This window comes from Melanaphis sacchari, unplaced genomic scaffold (genome assembly GCF_002803265.2).
Source record: "Melanaphis sacchari strain LSU unplaced genomic scaffold, SCAv2.0 Contig8_pilon_pilon, whole genome shotgun sequence".
NCBI lineage: Eukaryota > Metazoa > Arthropoda > Insecta > Hemiptera > Aphididae > Melanaphis > Melanaphis sacchari.
In genome coordinates this window covers 2,827,442-2,854,370 of record NW_020271635.1, presented here as the reverse complement: position 1 = coordinate 2,854,370, position 26,929 = coordinate 2,827,442, and the positions used below count along the sequence as shown (strand labels likewise).

The window sequence follows — 26,929 nt, the reverse complement described above, 5'->3', positions numbered from 1 at the left end:
TTAAATACTATTTCTCTTTTATTAATTAAAAATTAAGAAACTATTTTTACGTTCAATAAATTTTGTATTACTAAAGTTTAATCATGAACTCTAATGATATTAATAACAACGGAATTAATTTTTCAACATTTGATACAAGTGCATATCATTCAACATTTAATGGTAAACATATAAAACAATTGTTATAACCTTAATGTATTTAGGTCATTTTTATGATGTGAAAGTAGTAATACAAACTATATAACCCAGTTAACCCATGGTAATAAGTTATTAGCTCATCACTTTAAATATATTGTTAGACGTTAGTTAAAAATTGTTAAAAATAATATACTATACATTTATATAACACACAACTCGCTGGTACAAGTTAGTAGGCATACATTATTTACCTAAGTTGATTCTTTCATTTTGTTCACTGTTCTTCTTAGAAACAAAAAACACAGAAAATGAAAATGAGTTGAATTTAGTTTTTTATTTTACCTAAATATCTTCTTCGGTAAAGAATAACATAATCTTATTAGTGCAATTGATAATAATGCGTGGATAATTTCCAATTTATCCGTAGGTACCAATTCTTTTTTCATTGTATAATTCTAAAAAGGATTAGATTATTTTTTTGTAAAGTCTAAATTTAAATAAATTACTAAACGGATAAGGTATGATAAAGCTCAGAAATACTTTTACATTTATTAAATTACGGTGTGATCGAATACACTACCTACTCAATCTTTTTCTAACCCTACATTTTTATAATAATTTTAAAACTAATTTAATAAACCGTAGTTTTTTTAATTTTGAAACACTTTTAAAGTATTTAATATTTGATTCTTATTATTTATTAATGTTATATAAAATAAAATTTTATGATTTATAAAATTTTTATTTTATGAATTTTTCATTTACCTTATATTTAGAAGTTACAATAATTGTAAGGTTTATGAAACGCTGTTTTATATGACAATATTATTAGCTACTAACCGCAAGAACTTTATGTCATTAATTGCATAGTCAGTATTGACAAACATTGGAAGTCCAATAATTTCCTTTTTGACTAAACACTAACTTCGTCTAAGATTAGTTTACGTTAGGACAAAATTAATATGTTAACTGGATTTAACACTTATGTTATCAAAATTCAAAATAATTCATACGTTTATACTGGGCGATTCTTTTATCAAAGATTGCTCGTTATTTCAAAACCTATTAATTTTTTACACAATTTTTATTCAAAAAAATTAATTTCGAACGAGTCTATGAGGTAATAAATATTTAAAGTTTAAGTGAGGAGAGTTGAAGATCAACATTTTACGGTATATCCTGATACCACTACGGGACTACATTCCGCTCACCAATAACTTAAATACTTAGAATTTAAAAACTACTCAACCGTATTTCAATTTTTGTGTATCAAAATACTTCAAAAAATATTATGTTGCAGAATGTGTAATTAAAAATATATTGTTTTACTCGAAACCGTAAAATAGTTAAAGCATTACGATAAAAAGTATTAAAAAATATTATTGTATTTCGAAAAGAAATTATGTAAAAAATAACATTAATACATTTTTGAATAATTAGTGTTGTTTGATAAAAAAATTGCCTTGTATTTAAAATTATCACATAATATCTATTATCTACAATAATTATTATAGTCCTTATCTTAAAAATTAAATGCATTTATACAGATATACTTAATATTACGTATAATACTTAGTTGTCACATTGTATTCGTAATCGTTTAAGTAGAAGTATAGTTTGTCTAATCACTGGCGTATTTAGGTTATAATAAAATTATTTGTGTGTATACAGCCTATGAGGGGATTTATCCCCTTGACCACCCCCCCCCCCCGTAAATACACCACTGTGTCTAATATAATTTAATGTAACTCTTTAATAAAAATAATAATAAATATAAACAAAAAAAGTAATGTTTGCAATTTAAACATTTTTATGGAGTTTCGTTCTTTTAACATTATGCCAAAGTTTAAGAAAAAAAAAAATCATATGAAATCACACGGAACTTTGTGAAATTGTTAAGACTATAAAAAAGAAAAAATACGAAAATACAATACATGTATAAATCGAAACTTTTACTCACTCTCAATGATTCAATTTTCAAGATAGCAAATAACTTTACAAATCATAGAACATAATATGGTTGATTAAACATTTAATTTAATTCAAATTCGAATTAGGTAGGTACGTAAAAAGAGAGGGAGTGATTAAAATTAAGTGTACTATTTAGCTTTGTACGCAATAAAAAAAAATCCTAATAAAATTCAAAGTCATGCGATCGAAATATTTCGCTACTTTTATTACTAAACACATTAAATATAAATATATAATATATATACAAGTATTATCGTGTATGCGACGTTAGGTTTGGCTGCAGAATTTACAAATTGTTTTACAGTAATTAGTAATGTTTAATATTATTTTCTTATTTTACAAATATTTAAATAAACCTGTCACTTTTAACTTGTTAAGATACTCATTAGGTACTTAAAATTAAATCTAATATATGATGGAGATCACATATTTGTATTGCAAGAGTATACACTATATATCTAAGTTATACATACCTATATTATCATAATAATATAATATCAAATTAATAAATGTGAAATTTAAATTTAAATATTTTACATTTTAAAGGTAATGTAAATGAAGATATGAATTCATCAACTTCCAGTTATAACCAACTATATCCAGTAAATAAATTGCGTGAGTTGGCAACAAAATTTATTTTGAAATGTATATACTTAGTTTAAACTATAATTTGTAATTTGAGAGATTAAATTCGGATATTAACTTAATTTTGTCATAAATATCTGGAATAGTCACTCAATAATGCTAAGAAAATATTTTTGTTGAAAAATTGTTTTTATGATGAAAACAATTTATCTATCACCTAAAACTTATCTATTTATTTCTTGTTTCATAGGGATTCAATAATGTAAATTGTATTAAATATAATTATTTTTGACTTATAATTTTAGCAGAAAAATATAGACATATATTTTCAAATTTTACGTACTTCAATAAAATACAGACAAAAGCAATCAACGTTATTTTCGATACTGGTAGGTACATGTATTATTATTTTAAATAAATAACTATAATATTATATAGTGTAAAATAGAATTTAAAAAGTTGACCTCTATTAAATGAATAACATTAAACTATGATATTTTATAAGAATTTAAATTAAACATTTTCAATTAACGAAAAAATGATTTTAACGTTTCAACTGAAGATTATACTTTCGACGTGTTCACTATTATTTTAAAAATGTTTAAAAATATTTATTTGTCAATATTTCATCTATTCAAAATATGCATTTTTATAAACTATAAACATTTTTAACAGCAATAAATTAAACAGTTATATATTGTAAAATTTTAATATTTTTAATATTTACTAAACCCATCTTAGGACGCATTAAAGTACAGACTAAAAAACAGTGATTGTTCTTTCGCTGTGTGGTTTCTGTTTAATGAAAACTATACATATTTTTAACAATCATTTGAGTAGTTTTCACCAAATAAAAAAATATTGATCTAAAATTATACACAATATTAGAATAATTATTACAGAGTACCCATGTATGTTAAATTCAAAAAACATTCGACCAAGAAATATCATTTTCTATTTTCACCCCTTTTTATTACCTCTTAACATTTTTAGAAGATGAATTTCGGTAAGTCTTTTCTTAGTGGGTCTCTATAACAAAAAAAAAAAAAAGAAACTACTTTCCAAACTTTATATTCGTAGTTTCAGTAGTTTCAGCCAGGTGATGACGAATTAGTCAGCCAGCCAATAAGAATATGTTATTTTAAATGTATAAATATATATTTTAGATTCTGTGCGGAATGATGAATTTTACTAAAATGTTTTTTTTTTAATTATGTCTAATGGAATTTTAAAGAAAAAATTGATGAATATCAGTAGCTAAGTAATAAAAAATGGTTAATTTTATTATCTTAATTGCATTTTTAAATTTTTAAATATTAAGGATGGCCGATTCTGTTGTAAATTTGCTTTATACTGACTGAAAAATCTCTCAACTTTGACTGATGTTATTGTTTAATATTGCAAGTTGACTATGTTTAAAGCAGAAATTATATTTCGTCTGATAATTTATTTAGATTCTATAAATCCGAGCTCTTATAATTACCTATACTTAAATAATATAATATAAATATAAAATCCAATGAAAAAATTTTTTTTAAATAGTTTTTGTACGTAATAAGTTATAATATTATTAAAAATAACTGTGTATTTACGTTATCATAAATATATCACAAGTACCTTATAACTATTTATTTATCTCTGTTGTAATCTGGTTATATAGAAGTCAATTATTAAATGATGTATTATTGGTATTAATCCATATTTTTTGTGAGCAATAATTGTTGTTAATTTTGCTGACATCAACTAACATGTGTTAAAAAATTAATTATATGCTTTTACGATAAATTAAAACCCTTATATTTAGTATCTAGTATGTTTATTATTTGCTTATGTTAGGCGTATTAACAAATGTACTTATGCACCTAGTTCGAGAAATTTAGTTTTAATACTTATTTAAAATTACACACTTTATTAATTATTATATAAACGTATATCGTGTTTGTTTATTATAAAATTGAATATAATACATTATATGATTATATGAATAATATCAATTTTTATTGTATTTATATTTAAGATAAATCAGTCGTTGTGTCTTCGCCCACTGGATCCGGAAAAACAGTTATTTTCGAATTAGCTATAGTATATTTTTTAGAAACAATCGGGAAGTTTTCTAATAATTTACAGAATTCTAAAATAATTTACGGTAAATTTATATATTATGTTTTTTCATTTTGTATAAAATTATATTACTTACATATAATATATGATCAAATTCAACATATTATAGGTACATATTTTATACATGCATGATATTATGTAGTTAAAATATAACTAGGTATTTAAGTATAAAATACTTGTAAATGAATTGTTTATTTTTATTTGTTGTTACCTAGTGGCTCCAATAAAAGCATTGTGTTCCGAACGTTATGAAGATTGGAAAAATAAATTTACAGTTCATGGACTTAAATGTGTTGAAATAACTGGTGATAATGAAATTACGGATTATATATCATTAATTTCTAGTTACCAGTTAATAATAACTACTCCGGAAAAATGGGATTCATTGACGAAAAAATGTAAAGAATTTAAGTATCAAATAAACACGGTCAAACTTTTTTTGATTGACGAGGTAGGTCATTATTGAACTATTAGATTCAATTCTAAATTAAATTCCATGTATTTTAAAGGTCCATTTAATAAATGATGAAATTCGTGGTGCAACATTAGAAGCTATTGTCAGTCGCATGAAAATTATTCCAAAAATTGTAAATACATTTATATAATATATAAAAATATTATATACAATAATTAACAAAATTGTATTTTTTATTTTGTTTTTAATAGTCAAAAATCAATAATTTCACATTACGTTTTGTTGCTGTATCTGCTACAGTAACAAATATTGAAGATATTGCAAAATGGTTGACTAACGATCAAAATTATCCTGCTCATTACTTTAAGTATATATTTAAAATAATACAATTGCAGTTTATAAGAATGATATTAAATACAAATTATTTTCAAACCAATTTTTTATATTCAATATAATATTATGTACTTTTAATATTATTTTATTAATTATTTAATGCACAATATTTCACAGAAGTACTGAAGACGAAAGACCTGTGAAGTTACAAAAAATTGTATTAGGTTATAACTTTAAGACGAATAGTTTCAAATTTGATTTTGACCTTACTTATAAACTTAAACCTTTAATAAAACAGTATTCAAATGGGCGACCAACCTTAGTGAGGAAATACTATATAAATCTAACAAAAATTTGATATTTATATTCAAATCTAACTTTAAAAAAAAAAAAAATTATAGATATTTTGTTCCACAAGGAAAAGCGTAGAATTTACTTGTAGCATTTTAATGAAAGACATTACAGTTTCATTATCTGACGAAAAACAAAGTTATATCAACGAATTTTCAAGGGAAATTAATAACAACAAAATTAAAGGTATTAAAGATATACTTTATAAATTATGTATTTGTAGTATTTCTTTTAAGTATCCTATTAATTATTAAAAATAATCAAAGTACATAAAATGTATTCTCTTTATCTTCCTTATTTGATGTTTATTTTTATATTTTAAAATTGTTTACATTAGGTGGTTGGATTATATTTAATGTATTTTACATTATACATAGAATAATAAACCATCTAGATTTTAGTTATATATTATAAATACTGATTATGATTAAAATCACTTGAAAAAAATATTTATAATAATTTCAATCCTTGGAATAAATCAGAACAGTTTTAGTAAAACTGTGTATAAAACTAAATAATAATGAACATTAAAAAATATGCACAAAATATTATTGTTTACCTTGATTGTATATATATTTTATAGAAATGCTTAAATTTGGCATTGGATGTCATCACGCTGGCATGTATATTCAAGAAAGAAGTGCCATAGAAAAATTGTTTCGTATTGGATGCTTAAACATACTTATCGCTACTAGTACCTTAGGTAATGATACTCATAAGCTTACTAAATGATAATATTAAAAAAGCCCATCAATTAATATAAAATTTTTTACCTTAGCAATGGGTGTTAATTTACCAGCACATTTAGTTATAATAAAATCTACTGAATATTATTCGTTTAATGACTATAAAGAATATAACGAATGTCAAATATTACAAATGGTTGGAAGAGCTGGAAGACCTCAATTTGATAGTTCTGCTACTGCTATCATTATGACGAAAATATCAATGAAGGTATGATACAATAATTTATAAATTATATATAATCAATTTTTAAATACTGTACTGGATACATTTTTATTATTGCAAATGCTTAACATTTAACATAATTAGATAAGTTCCTTAACAATTTTAATTTAATTGATGAATGCCGGTTTAAAATCGTATTATTTAAGTATAAAAGTTGAAGAAGTCACTTTGTTGTATACATAGTATGTTTTGAGTGTACCTCGCCAATTAAATTCAATGATAAATCATTAATTTGTAAATTATAAATTGACTAAAAAATATCATAATTTTTTAATTATAAACTACCTTTAATAGTATTTATATGCATATAAATTTTAATATACATATTATCAGTATATCTCAAATATCCTTACTCCCTAATTATTTTCTTTGATAATCAATACACTTATAAAATACAAGGTTTTCAACATATCCTAATAGTACATATAATTTATTAACGATTAGTCTAGGACGTAGATTTTTATGTAAATACATAATTTTATTGAATGCTGATTTTTTAATATTGATTAAAAATAAGTACATTTTATAATAACACCTTGAATAAAATAAAAATTTTATTTCACATATTTTGATATGAATATACAATTTAAAATATTTTACCAATAAGTATATATATTTAATAAATATTTTGTATTTTAATAATTACCTATTCAATTTAATGCATGTAGTATACGGATTCCATCATATAGCTGAAAGTATTCTTGAAAGCTAATAGTGTACTAAAATATAAGTAGTTACCTATATATGTATAAATGGTGTCCACCCAAACCAATTATTGATCAGAGTGGTATTTGATTAGCAGCAGTTGAATTCTATTCTAACAATTTTGAAAAACTTAAAGACGTTATTTCAAATATCAATTCAGATACTGCAATAAATTTATCTATATTACAAAACTACTAATATCAAACAAAAGAACGAACTTTTTAATATTAAATACTTTTAACTTTAAATATTCCATATTTTTTAATATACAATTTGGCAAAAATGATAACATAAATATTTAAATATTTTGACTTTTTTAAAAATACGCCCTATAAATAATCATACGCTTATTTTATTCTCAAGATAAAACATAGACCTTACGAGTCACGACTATTCCTTTATCCGTAATTCCTTTAAAATTCTTACTTTTTCTTCCCAGTGCCTTGACACTGATCCCAACTATATTTCTTCCTTTCTTAATGGTTCTATTGATGCACTTAATCCCCTTTATTTGATCTCCTATCGTATTCCTTTCTTAAACGCTAGAACTCATTGGCTATTCATTGAACCTACATATTATTGTAATTTCTCATAAAAACAATAAATCAATTCAAACAATGCTAAATTTAGCTAACTATATTATAAGTATACAATATAAAATATATTAAACTTTAATTTAGTTCTGAGATTTTATTTTTATTTTTTTATTTGTATTTTATTAAATTTACATTTTTAAATCTATTGGTTACAATTTGATATTAGTTCTAAATTTAGTTTGTAATTTTTATGTACACTTTGTCAACATTTCGAAAAATAAAAATGGTAAATATGTACTTAGAAACGAAAGAAAAAAGTGAGAGTCTGATATTAAATATTAATTATGTAATTGTTAAAATATAAAATTAATTTAAGAATTAATCGTAAATCTAAATCGAATTGTTATTTTGTTTGTACGTGCAAAAACAGTAAAACAATTAAACATAATTTTATAAAATACTAGCTGAATTACCTGGCTTTATCCGTGTGTAGTTTGTGTTTTCTCAACATTTTACTTATTTTATCAAGTGCTAAATAGTAGTAGTAGATGAATTATAAATAAAACAAAATATAATGATTACTCGTAGAGTATTTTTACCAATTCTACGTAAAAACTTGGAAAAATGTTTAATATTGTTGTTATAAAACGGGAACATAAAAAAGGGCTGTTCTTATATATATATAAGGTTTACAGTTATTATAAGCATTTATTAATTTTATACAGTTTAACAAAATTATACGCTTTACAATTAATAGTACAAATTTAAATCATCAATTTTAAATAGCATAATATACCTATATTAATTAAAAATGATTTAAAAGTGCATATGATATCGACTTATATAAATGCGTATAGATATAGACGTAATACATATTGATATATAAGTAAAATGTGTATAATATGATGGATTAATTTTTTATCGTGTACAATAAATGTCGGTAATTTTAAGATAAATTGCGTAGTTTATTAAGTACAAACAAATATCAATACTATATATTTTTTTTGATAACGTCATAAATATTTACGTATAATAGGTAATATATAGTTGTGTCGGGGATATCTGTTCATATTTTGCATGACTTTTTAAATTTATTTATCATAGAAAATATTTAAACATAAAAATACAAATTATTTATTAAATTATTCTATCTTCTCTGAATAGAATTTGATTCACTATTGCCAAATGGGCTAGCATTATCTTGGAAGGTGATTTTTGGTACAAAACCACTTTCTCCATCGACGTAGTATGTGACGGTCATGAGTCTACCATCCGGAAGATATACAAAATACGATCCTTCTATGCGACCTGTATCTTTGCCAACTTCGTTTTGTCCATAATAATTTCCACTTGGTTTATCTTCCACTTTGTATTGGTATTCATACTTAAAATAATTAATTCAATTAAATATTTGTAATAAATATAAGAAAAAGTTGTAGGACATTAAAATATTAGGTTACTTTAAAAGGTTATTACTGTAAACTTTTTTTCTATATTTTATTTATCAAAGTAAAACACGTTTTTGTGATTCCGATATTTTTAAAAATAAAGTAAGCCTTTTACCATCATTTTAAGTATGCCGCAAACGTAATTGTTAGCGTGATAGAATGGAAGAACGCGAGTATTTCTTCCCCCAAAGTAAACCATGTAATATATTTTATCTATGACAAATTGTATTATTCACAGATTTTTGTGTAAAGTAAATTTAAAGTTGTATTTTTCAATCCAACAGTTTATAAATATAAGTTTGATATTTTATATAGTAGGTAAATATGTGTAATAATTAATAGGTAATATCTATTTCACTCTAAAAAAAAAATTCTTAATTTATTAAGGAAGAGAAAAGAGTATTTAGATAAATATGTATATATAAGGACTGAAGATACATTTAAATCATAGAATAAACTAACGTATATTAGAAAATATATATAATTAGAGTTCCTAATATTAGTAACGTGTTATGAATGTAAATATCTATATTAACTTTATACACATCAAAATAGTAAAAAAAAAATACAATTTAAATATGCATATTTTTCTTTTTTTTTTTATGAAATGTAATAGGTCTGTGTGTGTCAAAATGGGATTTTTTGTTAAAGAATCTTAATTCTTTATTTAAATATTAATAATCCAATCCAAATAAAATGTTGTGGGTCATTTTTTATTTACTTTTCAAAGCATTTTAAAATTTTCTTTAGTAAATTAATGGATAGGTACTATTTTATTTATAGGTTCATATATAAAACTGATTAATTAGAAATTACCATTTGATCTTTCTTACATGATACATATATATTATATTATGTATGTACATATAAATATTATTATTAAAATAAAACTAACTAGTGTATTTCAAAATTTAACTATCTAAAATTTATATGCAATGTAATACATGTCTACATAAACACTTTTGTACAGTAAAATAATTTAAACATTTGTTAACAGTATTTAAGATATTTTAAGTTTTTTTGATGGACAGATTGACTGGTCGTTTTAAAAATTATATTAATATGAACAAATATACATACAATCAGTTATCTAAGAAAAAATATTTATTTTAATGGTTAATCCGAGATCCAATGAAATTTTTTTAAAACTTATAGAATTTTTATTACTTTTAAAATTGAACAATCTTCCATAGTGGTTCACCGAAATTTTATATTATATATTTATATTTTTAAACTTAAATTTGTGTACTTTTTTTTCTGAAAATCATTAATAATTATCCCATAATAAGTATAAAAGCCTTATAACTGTTAAATTAAATGTTGAAATTAAAAACATAAGTTTGTATTATTTTATATTTCTTTGATTTCTATGAAAATTTTTAATGATTAAAAATTAAATAAGAATTATATTTGTTCTAAGTATGTATCATATTTATTATTAAATTATTTTTGTTTACTATATTTTTCAGTACTATTTTAAGTATAAAATTATGAGTGATTAAATTAAAATTAAAAAAAAAATAAATGGATTTGGTACTTACTGGTTCTGGTTTTTCTGAAGCTTTAATCATGGAATCCCCCTGTGGACGACCTTGGATATGGAATATCCATGTAAATAAAATGACACAGAATAACATTTCTTTTACAAACATCATAGTTATATATTTTCTTTGAAAATTATACAACACTTGAATCTTAAAAAAAAAAAGAATTAATATTTTAATATACTATGATAAATATTAAACTTATATAGCACAGTTTATATGTTTACAGCGAAATCAAATCTTTGTAATTGATTTCATATCGGCTTGGGTCTCCTTTAAATATGAACCTCTCCCTTTTTATCCCCCGTAGTATTTATAGCAAAATATATTGCTCCGCCCTGAAAGGAAAGTATGAGTTATAAATAAAAAAATTTAAAACATTTTACTCTAACACATAAGTTCTTTTATATAGTTGGAAATGAAATATTATTTTTCAATGATAGTTCTTTTGAACTTATCTTCTAAAAAATATTGTTTCTGTATCAATTAATAATGACTTAAACTTAAAAATAACTTATTAGTAAAAAAATTGATGCAATGCTTCCGGCCTATATTTTTTTAAAAGTTTTAATTTGTAATTTAAGATTTTTTGGGATACTAAAAAAAAACTAAGTTTCACACAACATATTTTTAGACATTTTTAGACTAATAAAAACAATTTTATACCATATTAAATGTATGTAATACTTTACATTGGTAATTTTTTAGTTTTCTTAGTAATTTTTTTGACCTACGTAAACAAAAAAAAGTTTTGACCTCAGTACCTCACTCAAATTAATTTGTAAATGAAGAGTTACCAGTTAATAAAATATGTGTTTTATTTTAAAATTGTATAAATTTATAATCTTTTGTTAAAAAATTTTCGATAGTAAATAATTATATATATTATATTTAATTATTATATTTATAATTTTATAAATTACTAAGATATTTAAGAAATAATTACGAGATGTTAATATTTAATATAAACTAGGATTTATTTTAATTTTTTACAAAATTACAGTTATTAACAATAACTGGTATCTTGTTTGTGTCTTTGTTAATTCTTGTACGATGAATATTTAATTTATATTGTTTTACATTTTATACCATTAATAATCAAGCTATTTCCAAGTATTGTCTTTATTTTTTTTCTCGTATACCGTTGTATATAATATAAATCTAATATGAATTTAATTTTAAAGCTTTAAGAACAACATTTTAATATATCTACTACTTAAAAATTTCTTTAATAAACGTGTAAAAGTTAAATTATAAGGGTCAAATTCCTTATTGTAGTCTGTATTTACTATTCACTTCAAATCTTATTTAATGTGTAATTAACGTTAATCCATTATCTATGTTCATACGCTAGGAATAAATGAGTGATTGCTCCTTAACGTTAGATATTACGTTATGTTTTCTTCGCATTGTCGAATCCACACGCAATGTTAACCTTTGAACTCAACGCGCAACCGACATTACAAACAAGCTCCTCTGTAGTAATTACATAGGCTCGCTATTCTTTAAATTCACTTACAAAATAGGTAGCCTTCTTGACAAAGTACAGACTACCCAGTATATTTAAGTAAAAATAATTTAAAATTTTACCACAACCTTATAGTTTCAAATATTATAAGTTAATATTTTCTAAAAGGATTTTATTACTCTGAAGTTATACGTATTTTAGTATTTAATAATTTAAATGAACAAATATAAATTTGTTTGAACGGAAATAATGTTAAAATCGGTATTAATATTTTTTACAAAAATCAAATCAATAATATTGTTAATATTCATAACTTAAGATGTAAACATATAGATAGTTAAAATCAAAGGAAATCGAAAGTGTTTATAATAATTTACTTAGGTACTAATAATAACAGTAAAAACTAACGAAAATATATAATTTATAATTCAAACTTATAAGTTTGAACCAATTTATAAGTATAAAATAAACTCAAATATATCTTTATAGCTTATACCAAGAATAATTTTAAGGTTTCCATTATAATGTACTCATGCATGAAAAAGGTAATCAATTAAATTATATGTAACATTAAAAAATATAATAAAGTATTCATTTTTTTTACCTACTAAATAAAAATATTAATAATTTATTAATATATCGATATAATTTACAATTGATTAATACTATACAATTGAATATGATTATAATTTAAGTTCAAGATATGTTTTGGCGTATTGTGAATATCTAATGTTCATAATATATATGATGTATAGTATATACCTACAATATACATGTATAAATTTATAAAAATATACGCAATATGTTTCTTAATAAAAAGGGGTTTATAATACTAAATAAAAAATATATTTAAGTTCAGTATAAGTCAATTTTAGTGTTTTATACATTAATTTACATTAGTTTTTATTATTAATATTTTGTCAATAAAAATGAGTTATTACTGTAAAATAAAATTATAATGATTATATAATAAAAATAACATAAAATATCCTAGAGTTTCAATTTTTTTAATTATCATGCATTATAAAATTAAAGTTCAACTTTATTATTCCTTAGTCTGATCTTTTAAAGATGTTATAACTCATACGAAAATAACAAATAATACACACTCATTCACAAACATGTAACGCTCTCTTATTAATTGGTATTACGCCATAACACTAACTTGATGAATTTGAAGTGATGGAATATTATAGTAAATTATTATTATATTGAACTGTGAACATTCAGTTTATGGAGTCTATCCCTTATAAAGTTTATGCTTAAGATTTTAACATGTATGTATAGTCCAATCAATCTCTTATTATAACACTTTTATACGCTGAATTAAAAATGGCCTGATAAATAGTATAATTGAATAGTTTCAAGTTTGTTTGGTAGTTATTTATTATAAACACTCAGTAGAGTAAATAAATAAATAGTTTATTGTTTCAAAGTACAGAAATTCACTAAATTATTATTTTATCATTTCGAATAAACGTAGATTTTACTATTAAGATATAATTATTATTTTTAACAGTAAAATAAGTGCAAAGATGTAAAATAGTGAGTATTTGGGATAATTATACTTTAAATATCATACAGTACATAATTTATTATACTATGGAATAATATAATATTCTACAGAGTATTTTATATTTATCTTTTATCTATTTAAAACCTAGGTATATGAATCATCTTGTATATAATCTGTTTCAATGTATGTAGAATGTAGATTCTGAACTATACTGTAGGGTATTTTAAATATTGTGTGATAAAAATGGAGGAAGTTACATATTAAGTTCTTATATAATCCCCACCAATTTTATTTTATATTATATTTGAAATACCTCGTATAGTAGTATTATCGTATTATACCAAATTCAAATAAATTCAATTTGTTTTATATTTAATACAAATTGCAGGTATTTACTATTTAATCTCCTAGTTATATTATTGGAAAGTTCTCAACAGCGCATTATAGGCTTATAGGTAATGGTATTTACTATAATAACTATTATAATTTATAGCATATTATGGTTTATAATATTTTCTTTAATGACAAAACATTGTTGTATATTAATATTTAATGTATTTAAATACATTACACCTTTTCATAGGTGTATGTAATTATTTTAAATTACACTTTATTGTGTAAACATTGTAGCAATTTATACATGCAATAAGAGACAGGATCACGTACATTCAACAATTTAAACATACCTTCATAGAACGTTTGCTGATTCATTCATTATTTTCTACTCTTTTGTGATCGGTAACTTGTATCTAGTAATAGGATAAGAAGGATGAAAAACGTTCTATTGTCAACTCTATAATATACTGTGCAAACAATATGTAATCATGGGCTATATTACATATTACATTTGTAAGATATTGGTCTCATATTATGTTGTATAGATTCCACTGCATTAGGAACTGGTCGAATAAAATAAGTCTGGACTCCACCATTGGTATTGCAATAAATTCGAAAGATAAAAAAATCACCGTAAATCGGTTATACTCGATATGCTCGAGATATATGAATTATTATATGATTATAAGAAGGTAACTATATAAAGCTGGATCACCATTGTTTTCTAGTAAGATATTCATTTTGAACATTTCAATTAAATCCAAACACGATCTTGGTTTATATAATGAACAGTTAAAGTATGACAATAGAGAAAAACTACGTGTTCTTTCATGGTTATGAGACTTTGCTGATTTGTCTGGTTAATCTATCCGGTTTGTTTTATTGGTATACCTACATAGAAAAGACAAAGTTATAATTTTTTAACGTAGTATTACATAATTCGTTATTATTCATACACAAATTCTACGAATAAAACCGAGTTAACAGTTATGTCATCTGTTGTGTCGTGTTCAAAATTTGAGCACAGCCAAATTCTCGGCAGATCATGGTTATCGAATACCATGATACATTATACAGTGGACCAATTAGAATCGATAGGAGGTACACAAAACAGTAAACGACGTAGTTCAGTAGTTGTAAACTCGACTTAAGCGTAATAATAATATTATGTCCATAGATGAATCCCATTTAAGTTTTCAGTACATTAATAGTTGTAACTTAAGATAAATTTTTATCAAAACAAAGCAAATATATCTTAATTTGCAAATTTCATTATTTTTTCCATAGGTATTTTGTGAAAATGTAACACTTAAAAAAAAACATAGGTAGAATGCGTTTACCACATAGTATTCATTATAACAGTTAGAACTAGGTATTTCAAGTAAGTATATGTTCATAATATTTCACAGAGGTTATGTTGTGACCTTTGTGAATGGCAAAACCTTTCTTGGAATTAGTGTGAAAGTAGATTGATCATACACTCCTTTCTGTCAACAATGCGCTTTATAAAAATAATAATAATGCAAAAATAAAAACCGTCTTTAATCCATACTTATGTCATGTAAGCCAGTATTATTATTGTCTTATTGTAAAATTTTCTAGAGTATAGTCCTATTATAAAAATTTTACATTCTGCATATACGCACGCGTTGATATGATAAACGCAAAAATCGTTTTTAAAAAAAATTCTTGTAAAAAAAAGTGTTGTAATTAAGTGTTTTACAAAATGTTTGTATCACATCATTCTAGATATTTTCAATTGATTTATTTAACAATTTTATTTCTTGTTAAAAATATATATGTTTATAATTTATATGTATATCTATAAATAGGCAATTGAATACATTTATAATATTAAATGGACAATAAAAATGATTTATACGCGTAAATATTATTTAAAAAACACAGATTCCTTAATATTTTTATGTAAAATGCATAGTGTTATTATAATGAAATCTATGGATAGAGGACGTCTATATTTGTTGAGGTTTGATCGTTAAAAACAAGAAAAAGTTGTAGGCACCTATTACTCAGAATAGTTGCGTAAATATAAGGAATAAGAAAAATAAGTACATAAAAATCATCTCTCCTTCGTTTAAGATTCTATTGCATAATTATCGTATAAGTGTATTTATTTATTCGAATATGACCTTACAAAAATAAATAAATTAATAAATAAAAAAACGAAAAACAAGAAAAATGGTAATAGTGTACATTATATGATTGAATAGTAATAGTGTAGTGTAAAAGTTTTATGAAAAGTATCTAGTGAGTTATTACAAGAGTTAAAGATTGAATTAATGTGTAATATTTAAAGCACATTTAAATTTAAAAAATTTAATGAACCCAAAAATTGGAACATTCAATATCATACTATTATTTATAAATGATAATTAGTTTGGTAGCTTAAAAGTATATATTATTACTTGATTGGCATTAAATAATAAATTAAGAATAATTCATTTTATAAAACATTAAGTACGTTTTGAATTAAAACCGATTAGAGTTCAAAATGATTAATCAATTGATATTATGTATCTACTTACACTTACACATAATAGTAAATTATTTCGAAATGGATCAGGGATCATAATTGCAATATGAATAAAACGTGCCAATATAATGTTTTTATACGAGAATAACAACATATAACATATGACAAATTTGTCATGATATAACATATTTTATGTTTTACTATCTGTGTGTCAGTCATTTGATTATTATAGATAAAATATTGTTTTCTATATAGGTATCTAATATTTACGTATAATTTTATTGTAAAATAAATTAGATAATCACTACTATTAGAACATGGTATTTTTTATTCATATGTATGACTTATTATAGATAGGAAAGATAAATTAAAGTATGTAGGCAATTTTTATTGATAATTTTTGTTTAGAAAAACGTTAATCTTATAGCATTTACGTAAATACTATATAAAATGTTTAAAAGGTTAATTTGAAAATTTAAATTTCGTGTTTGTAGAATAAAGATTTAAAATAAAACACTCTGAGTCACGATAAAGCTACTTAGAAATTATTCGATTTAAATCTTATGCACACCAAGAAGATAATTAGTAGTTTTGGTCGAGCTATCTTGTTAAATGTCTGGAAGTGATTTATTAAACACAAGTTTTGAGGTCACTTATTTGATACTGCGCTAGTACTCGTATAATGTAGTTAATCGTGAAATCTTTTGTAATAGAATTGGTTAATAGTTTCTCTAATTGTTTTAAATTGCAAGCTGCTGTTAAGTAATTTATTAGTTACGGACCAAAGGACTTAAGGGATAGTACTTAAATAGATAAACCCAAAAACATAAATCGTATATATGATGTTTGTTTGGTTAGGCCACATAATTTTAAATAATTTAAGTTCAAAATTTTTGGAAGAAGAAAACGCTTGTATAAAAAAGTTACAGTCGGTTTGAGGATTGATATTAGACCGTAGAAATTATGTAAATAGATAAAGTTTACTATATGGATATTTTTATTATTTTTTTTTTAATAACACGCAATTACATTAACTATAGTTTTTGTAAAAAAAAATAAAAAAAAATAAATAAGTTTTAGAAAAAAAAGCTTTTAATTGTAAGTTATAAGAATACTGTAAAGGTAGTATTATTATTTGGCTATTTTTACTGAATTTTTTAATGCAATTAAATTCACTTGTTTTACAGAGTCGATATGAAAAAATATTAATGGGCAATCAATTTATGGAAAGTCATCTTCATAAATATTTAACTGAACACTTGAATGCAGAGATATTTTTGGGTACGATCTATAATATTAAAGTTGCAATGGATTGGATAAGATCTACGTTTTTATATGTCCGAGCATGTAAATCACCTCAAAATTACGGAATGATCAAGACTCTTAGTGTCCAAGAAGTAGAAAATAGATTACAAAGTCAGTGTATTACTTACATAATTTTTATATTGATCATCTAATCCGCTAAACGTTATAGAGACGTTTGCGTACTAAAAATTAATAACTGTATAGATACTTGAAATTGTACCAAATATTTATGTGACAAAGTTTTCAAAATATTTTGACTTTTTTGAGTTATTTATAGAAATTTTCGAATTAATTTAATATTCCGCATTAGTTTTTCTTATAGTTAAGTAGGTATGTAAACATATTTTAAATATATAGGTATAATTTATTTTTATAAACATTTGAAATTTAAAAATTTACGAAATATTTTGCTGTTGAAAAATTAAAATATTCAATTTTTATAGCTAAGACTTGGGAATTTAATACAAATTCCTAATAAGTAGTTCATACTGAAGCCAAAAAAATTATAAGTATAATTTTAGTTTCAAATTTTAATGTAATTGCATATTTAACCTATATATAACGATATTAATTATTATTTTATTATAATTTGATATAGTATTTGCAAGGCTATAGAATTTTTAAATCAAACACAATTTTATACACTGAATAACATTTTAAAATTTAATGTTTTCGATAAAAATAATTCAACCTACTATATAACTCAAAGTAAAATAAATTACTTCACCTAATTGCAGTATCAACAAATATAACAAGAAGTTTACCAAGTCAATAGTGAGATAGGTCAATATACTGTCTCTGATCAGAGTCGTTTTTTGTTTATATAAAATAATTTATCATTTCTATTAATTTTAAAACATCCATCATAATGACCCAATCAATATCTACTGTACAGTAGAGTGATGCCTACTTGCCTACCTTTTTATTTTTTAACTTATCTAACATTTTATAGAGTTTAATTTATATTTACCGTGGATTTCTTATCAAAATCTGTATAAATGATTAATTCTTATTCTAACCTAATATAAATATTAAATATCTTTATTTATTTGATATTTATGTCATTGATAATATTGTATTAAATATTGATACAATGTTGAAAATTTTAGATTTGTGTTTAACAGAGATCAAAGCATTAGCGTGCACGGGGTTAATTAACTTTTGTGATGAAAATAATGAAATAATTTCAAAACCAGAATGCGAAATAATGGTTAAGTATTCAATAAGCTACGCAACAATGAAAAAATATATGCAAGTAAGTCGAATGTGTTCTCAATATTAAATATATAATTTATGGAGTATTAATTAAGACATCGCGAATAATATTAAAATATTTGTTATAGTCTGTATATAAAATATCTCTTTATAAAGTTTATGAAATAAAATTAATTATCTTTCAATATTATTTTAATTCTAATAGCTATGCTCGTAAATGACTTATTCATTTTATTCATGTACTTATTATTTTAAAATATATTCTTTACAATAATTTATGAAAATCATTGTTCTAGATCTCAAATTTAAAAAAATAAAATAAGACTACGGGGATCGAAAATAATAATTTTAACTATAATTTGTCATATTATTCTTATTAAATTAGAAATAACTGATATTGTTGATATTTACTTAGCTAAAAGGAACTGTGAACTTAAATGATTTAATAAAATTATTATCTCAATCCAAAGAATTCGAGTATATTAAACTGAGAAGAACTGAAAAAGTAATTTTAAATATTTTAAATAAAAATAAAATACCAGGTGCAGATGTTTTACGATTTCCCATCGAAGAAGGAATAAATACTCGAGAAACTAAAATCAATTGGTAATTTTTTAATTTAAAATAGTTTGCTTTATATTTATTAAATGATTTTTTACAATATGGCTTTAAACGTATATTATATCCTTTATAGTCTTTTACAAGCGACCTTGGGGACATTAAGAATTTCAGACAGTTCACTAGCACAAGACGCAAATAAAATAATTTTAATTTCTACGCGATTGACTAGAGGTATAGCCGGTATAGGTATTTATAAGTGGTATCTATATTACATTTTACTAAGATATTTATATATTTTAGCTTTAAAAGAAATCATGTTCAAAGGTACAAAATTCGAAATTGCTCGAATCGCGTGCATTTTTGCAAAATGCGTGACGACGAAATTATGGGAACAATCAAAGTTTGTTTCAAAACTTATCCCAAGAGTAGGACAAGTGTTATCACACAATTTTGTTTTAAACGGAAAAACTACATTGAAATCAATTCGGGATACAAGTCCTAGAGATTTAGAACGGGTAAGATTAATTTTTCTAATTTCAAATAAATAAATAAATAAATATACACACACACACACATATATATATATATATTTAATTAAATTAATATAAATGATATTTTATTGATACTTTTTAGCTTTCATCATACATTTTTATGTTATAAATAACATATCAGAAAATATAAGTAATCATGTATTTTTAAATAATTTATTTACATCCTTCGACTATTTTATTAATGAATATGATGTTTACGCTATAGGTACTTATAAACCATAGTAACTTTTCCGTGTATATTGTATAGACCCATAAATGGGCATAGAAGTTGTGATGATGACACCGCATATATAGGACGCTTATTTTTTATTTTATTATCCTTGACCTAAGAGTCAAACCACTTGCATAGTATAAGTTAAATGAAAAATGACAAAATTAATTTAAAAACTGAAATGTGTAAGAACAATAATTAATGTGTTGATTTTCATCATAACACTAATCAATACTCATAAACCGAAATTTTGTTAATACTTTTTATAATAATTTTACAATAAAAACTACTTAAGTGTAACGTGACAGTGGAGAAAAAATGAATGTGTATACATTTAAAAGTTAAATCAATATTATAAAATATATACAAATTGAATCCTTACAAACCGAATAAAATATATTTGTATTTTATAATTGTACCTTCAAAGTTGGAGTATAACCAACTAATTTTTTTATTTAAATGACATTGTAATTCAATAATTAAATGTATCAAAAATTAATGATTTTTTTCTGCTTAATCAGTGTAAATAAATTGTAGTAAAAAAATTTAAATACTTCAAAAAAAAAAAAAAAAATGTTAATTTTATAAGTATTTGACATTTGTATAACAAATAACGATTACATTTTTCTATTTTCCTAGTTCCTTAACCGACAGCCACCGTTTGGAAACCATATACACAACTTTATTCGACAAATTCCAAAGTATAAAGTGTGTGCAAAGTTTGATAAATGTTCAGAACTAATTATCGTTAATCTAATTTTAATTGATCATAATAATATTTCGTCAAATGTACTATTTCAAACAGTATCAGTTTTGGTGGGTGATTCTGAAAATCATCTGCTCAAAATTCAACAAATACGGTAGTATTATATTATTAATAAAATATTAATTACCTATGTACTAGTGGTACAAAAATATCATATATAATACGTCGTTATCGTAAATTATCATATTTTCTAGTAACGAAAAATTTTTGGAACAAGGAGGAATCATAAATATGACTACGCCGTTGCAAAATAATTTTTTTTTTAATAAACCCAACTATGAAATTACTATTTGTTTGATAAGCGACTATTGGGGTATGTTTAAAAAATATAGCAAACAAATTTAGTAATTCTATATTATTTTAGTATAATATTATTTAAAAGAATTCTTATTTATTTTTTGTAGTCGGAATTGATATTGAGATTAAGTTCAAACCAAACAATAACGAAGAACACATAAAAGAATCAATGAGTGAAGAAAATTGTTGTAATGAGTCACCGTTGAAAAATTTCCCCTCTCCACCGCCAAAAAAAGTATTGTGCTAATTTAGTAATTTATTTTTTTGTGCAATTAAATATCTTATTATATTATATTGTTATTTTTGTTTTAACTTATCGAATTATCGTTGTATATTTAAAGAAGCGAACTTCGAGAGTAGTGAAACAAGGCAATAAAGACAAAACACAGTTAAATATTAAAAAATATTTACATAACATTACTTCGAGAGATCAAGACCCTAAAGTCATGAATAAACTGAGTGTGGAAGAAGATACAGGTACTGATGTAAAGCGTTGTGCTAATGAAAGTAGTGTTGCAACATGTAAAATTGCAGGCGAAATGTTCAAAACACAAACTGATTCTTTTAACAATGGTAGGACGTTTAAATTGTTACTGGTTAACATTTTAAAATCTTTAAATTCAATAATAAGACTGTTGTTTTTTACACTGTTATTACTGCAATATAGGACAGCCAAATGAATATTTTAAATTCGACAAACATGAATTAAATAATTATTTCTGTTACGATGAGTAAGTTTTACGTATTCAAATATTGTTTTATATACTTACCTATACAGTAAACCGTTATATAATTAAACACTATTGCATGAAACGTATTATTGTATTAAAGATTAATAAATGACGACGTATTCGGTGATTTATTTGTACCTGAAGATAATAATGTTATTTCTAAGTCATTTGATTCGGCGATAGAGAAGTGTTGTTTCAAAGAAAGTGAGTTGTTTTTAATTAATACAATTCAACTTTTGAAATTCCTTACTAAAAACTGAGCATACGAATATAAATATGTTAAAAAATATTCCGATGTTTAGGTGCAATTCAAACGAATTATTTAAAAAATAAAATTCGCACTGAAGTTATTGAACCGTAAGTATTATTATTTTTATTATTATTATAACGTTGATATTTTATCGAATTTTGGCAATTAATACTTCTGGAAAATATTCGATAAATGTATGCACATCTATATCTAGTATATAATATAATATATTAATATAGGTTTTGTTTACGGTTTGTATAAAACAAGAGTTTATTTATTGTAATGCTATTATAAACCTATAATTATAGTGTATAGTGATTATAATTGCAATTATTTTCAGCAGCGTTCTTGTAACATAGAACAAATCATCGCAGTTTATTCGTTTGATTACGAAACAATAATATATATACTAAGTATAATAGATACCTGGTACATGTACATAATGGTTTTGGAATTTATATAACTATAACAATTTAGTCATTAGTACACGATTTTTATACATCATTAATAATACTCAATTAATGATATGTTACAAAGTTGTGTCGCTTAATAATATTATGAGATTTTAAAGTTTATACTAAAATATTAAACAAAAAAAATGTATTATAATGTACAAGGAACTAATATTTATTTATTTATATTTTTCAGCATGCAATTGAGATGCTCCAGAAAAAACAATTGTTTAAATGAGAAATCAAAACATAACAAATTGACAATAGAAAAAAAAGTGGGCGACGCTAAAGCAATAGTAGATGTGCGTCTTCCAAAATTTAATCAGATCACCTGTGACAATATTAATCAATACAAGGGAGGTAATTAGAAAATTCTTTTATAAATATAAAATTAAAAAATATGATTTAAATAGAAAAATTCGTGCATTTTTAAAATGCTTGTGGAATATCGTCATAAAAAATATCTACCTACTGAAGTTACTTATTAGTTTTTAAATTTAAAAGTTAAATTTTATAAACTAGTAAGGTTTTTATTTTCCAGCAGATCAATTATTGCCAAACAAAGAAAACATAAATCCATATAAACTGAAGTAGTAAGGATATTATTATTAATTTTGAATTTATACTAATATTAAAAATAATATAATGATTCTCGTTTGTAATAATATATTTATGAAATCACTGCTCATCAGCACAAAAAAATGCCTTCTGTTCGGTGATATACAAAAGTATGACGCTGAGAATAAAGACGAAACCTCGTCTATTGGATTTGACGTGAAACAGAGATGTTTTACGGACTCAGAAAGTACAAATAAAAATCATATCATATTTACATCAAGGTATAATATTTCTTAACAATAGTGTTACGCCAACATGTATAAGTATATAAAAAAATTAAAAAACCAATAAAATAATGGTGTTTAAATTCAATACATGAATTAGGGAGTAAGTTACTTTGAGTTTATTATGTTAAAACACTCATATCGCACTCCACAATTAATGTATGCATATAATATTAGAACGAATAAGAACAATTATTATGGTACCAGAGTTTATTTTTGTTAAAAAATTAAAATATTTTAAATTATGTAAAAACTAGATATAATAGATACTAAATTAGTATAAATCAATGATATTGCTACATTTTGTTTCCACATATTATGCTCTTGATCTGAATTTTTATTCTTAATAATACCTGTGTGTTAAGTGTAAAATATGATATTAAAATTTCCATCATTTAAAAATCAAATATTTATTATTCAATTTATTTTAGTTTTAAAACGTCAACAACGACCAGGAATCAGTCGGATTTTGCATTTGAACGGAAATCCGAACAAAATTTATCAACAATAAATATCGATCAAGTAATGCCGGTTGCGGCCGTGGGTAGATTGTCTCGCCTAATAGAAAACAATTTGAAGGCCCCGTCTGAGTTTCAAGTTCCTCAGGACATGGAAAATCTACCTAAAGTAACTGAAATCCATCTTCAGGAATACTCAGCTAACACCTTTTTTCCGGTCGATCGTGATAGTGTGCAGCAGACAAGACCAGAATTTGGAGTTTTTGCAGCACCGATGGCTCGAACGCCCAGACAAAATGATTGTCTTGGCGGTAAATCAACCTTAGACAAGTATTTCCGAAGGGTCAAAACCTCACGGCGACTACGGGATTTAAATTCCAAAGAGCTTCCCGTAGCAGTATCAGATGTTTCGGAGAAAAGTTTTGTCGAAAGACCATCATCCGACCCAGCACTGCAGCAAAGAACTGACCTCAGAGACGAGAAACTGTTGTTCACTAAGCGTTTTTTCAACCGTGAGTGTTGTATTTTATATTTTATATGACCGTTCATTAAAAAAAAACCATACGTTTCCGTCATTGTGACGCGCCACCATACAACATAACAATAATTAATACAAACATTCACATTAAGTGTTAACAATTCGTTGCCAGTATATTAGGTAAATTGTATCAAATTGTATATATTTTTTATTTAACTTGGCACGAAGCCATAATCAATATAAAAGATTATTTTATTTACGTACTAAAATTAAAACATAAAAATAAATTACCTCCCTACATAATGTAGAGAATAGGTATTTTAATAATTTTTAGCAATTTATTTTCTTATTTTATTGGCTTTAAACAAGACGTTTTTGAGAGATAATTTAGCTCCATGTACATTGTTACAATGTGCAAACGTTAAAAATTAATTTGATAAGTGTTGTGCTATTATATATATATGACCTGCAGTAACACTTTAGTCTCTGACGCTAAAGACGTGTTTCTATCATTAGTGGTTTATTTCCCCACACGCACTATTATAGTATAATAATAACATTAATAACGATTAAATGGTGTAAGATAGTGATAATAAATAATAATAATAATTATAAGTCAAATATATTTGCTCATATATTATATTGTATACTCAGCTAGATGACTGTATAATAATTTATAATATACTGTTTACAGTTTTATCGATTATGTAATTCACATATAACTCTTCGCCGCTGTAAGTCACGTTATTTCCGCCGGTTTAGAAACATCAAAGGAATGTTTATATTACTACAATGTTTCGTGATACCATCGCCCCGATAAATATTGTTTTCGTCATTTCTCTAACTGCCGCATCTCCGATATTGTTTTTAACCGTTCTCTCGCGACGGATGCGTTTTGATCGTTCTTACAAATTTCGCAGGTTGCATTCACGTGGGTATAAGGAAAAGGAGCTGGTGCACAAGCTGACGATTATGATGAGAGATGTACAATAATATGCTGTAATATGTATGTTACGTCAGGGGCTTATTTACCTCGTTCTTAGGAGGTTAGGTTAGGTTGTGGAGAGGGAAGACTGAATGAATTGTGACAATGTACATTGTATTTTGTTATTTACATTCGTAACCTCTAATAGTTTTTGATATTTTAATTATTTTTCATTTCATTTAAATTGTGCATAATAATGATAATTAGTCGCTTAAATAAATAAAATTCCATATTATCTTCTATGATAATTATTCAAATTTATAAATTGTATTAATATCGTAAATCGTTTCATTACAACGTCTAGACACACCGGACAATGCAACAAACCAATCTATAAAACTATACATCATCAGACAAAGATAGCATAATTTTATTAGATTCACATACGTATCTAAATTTTAAAATAACAACAGTAATAAGAATATAAAATGTATTTTGTAAATTTTTATTAAATATAAAAATAATAATAATATAAGCATTGTATAATTCTATGAATAATTAAGCCTAAATAAATGCTCTAATCTCACCCCTTGGATTTCACCTTTATATATGCTTTTTGATCAATAAAGAAATTAGACGGTTATCTTTCTAAATGCTATGTCATATACCATTATATTAATTAATTTTCATTTTTTTTATTGTATATTTTAGACAATTTAGAAGACTCACGTGAGACTGGTATCAGACAGTTACTATTCCCCGGCGATTTTTAAGGACTTGTAAAAATAACACCCATGCCTGCAATAGGGTTCATATAGCAATAATATCCAAAGCATTTCAATAAAACAATATAATAATTATACAAGCATCGTATATAGTTACAGTACCTGAGATTCGTGTATATACTTTTACCAACAGGCTATTTGTTTTATGTTAAACTAATATTATAACTTTTAA

The 26,929-nt window shown here is 23.8% G+C and overlaps 2 protein-coding genes across 2 annotated transcripts; one reads left to right on the top strand and one right to left on the bottom strand.

Moving 5' to 3' along the window:
* The first annotated feature begins 83 nt into the window (after positions 1–83).
* On the top strand, positions 84–26,929 carry LOC112602766 (probable ATP-dependent DNA helicase HFM1). The gene is made up of 28 exons (XM_025351077.1): positions 84–162; positions 2,656–2,724; positions 3,000–3,083; positions 4,712–4,840; positions 5,031–5,266; positions 5,325–5,402; positions 5,482–5,597; positions 5,741–5,885; positions 5,965–6,100; positions 6,498–6,617; positions 6,693–6,868; positions 18,118–18,346; positions 19,345–19,490; positions 19,866–20,056; positions 20,145–20,242; positions 20,312–20,526; positions 21,413–21,633; positions 21,734–21,852; positions 21,944–22,071; positions 22,178–22,409; positions 22,504–22,567; positions 22,668–22,771; positions 22,870–22,924; positions 23,466–23,629; positions 23,811–23,862; positions 23,962–24,108; positions 24,543–25,081; positions 26,684–26,929. The coding sequence occupies exons 1-28, from the start codon at positions 84–86 to the stop codon at positions 26,743–26,745; spliced, it is 4,134 nt and encodes a 1,377-aa protein (XP_025206862.1). The 3' UTR covers positions 26,746–26,929.
* On the bottom strand, positions 9,120–11,382 carry LOC112602592 (pro-resilin-like). Its single transcript, XM_025350757.1, has 2 exons — positions 11,114–11,382; positions 9,120–9,508 (listed from the first exon to the last, which is right to left on the bottom strand). Exons 1-2 carry the CDS (start codon positions 11,225–11,227, stop codon positions 9,272–9,274), a joined length of 351 nt encoding a protein of 116 aa, XP_025206542.1. The 5' UTR covers positions 11,228–11,382; the 3' UTR covers positions 9,120–9,271.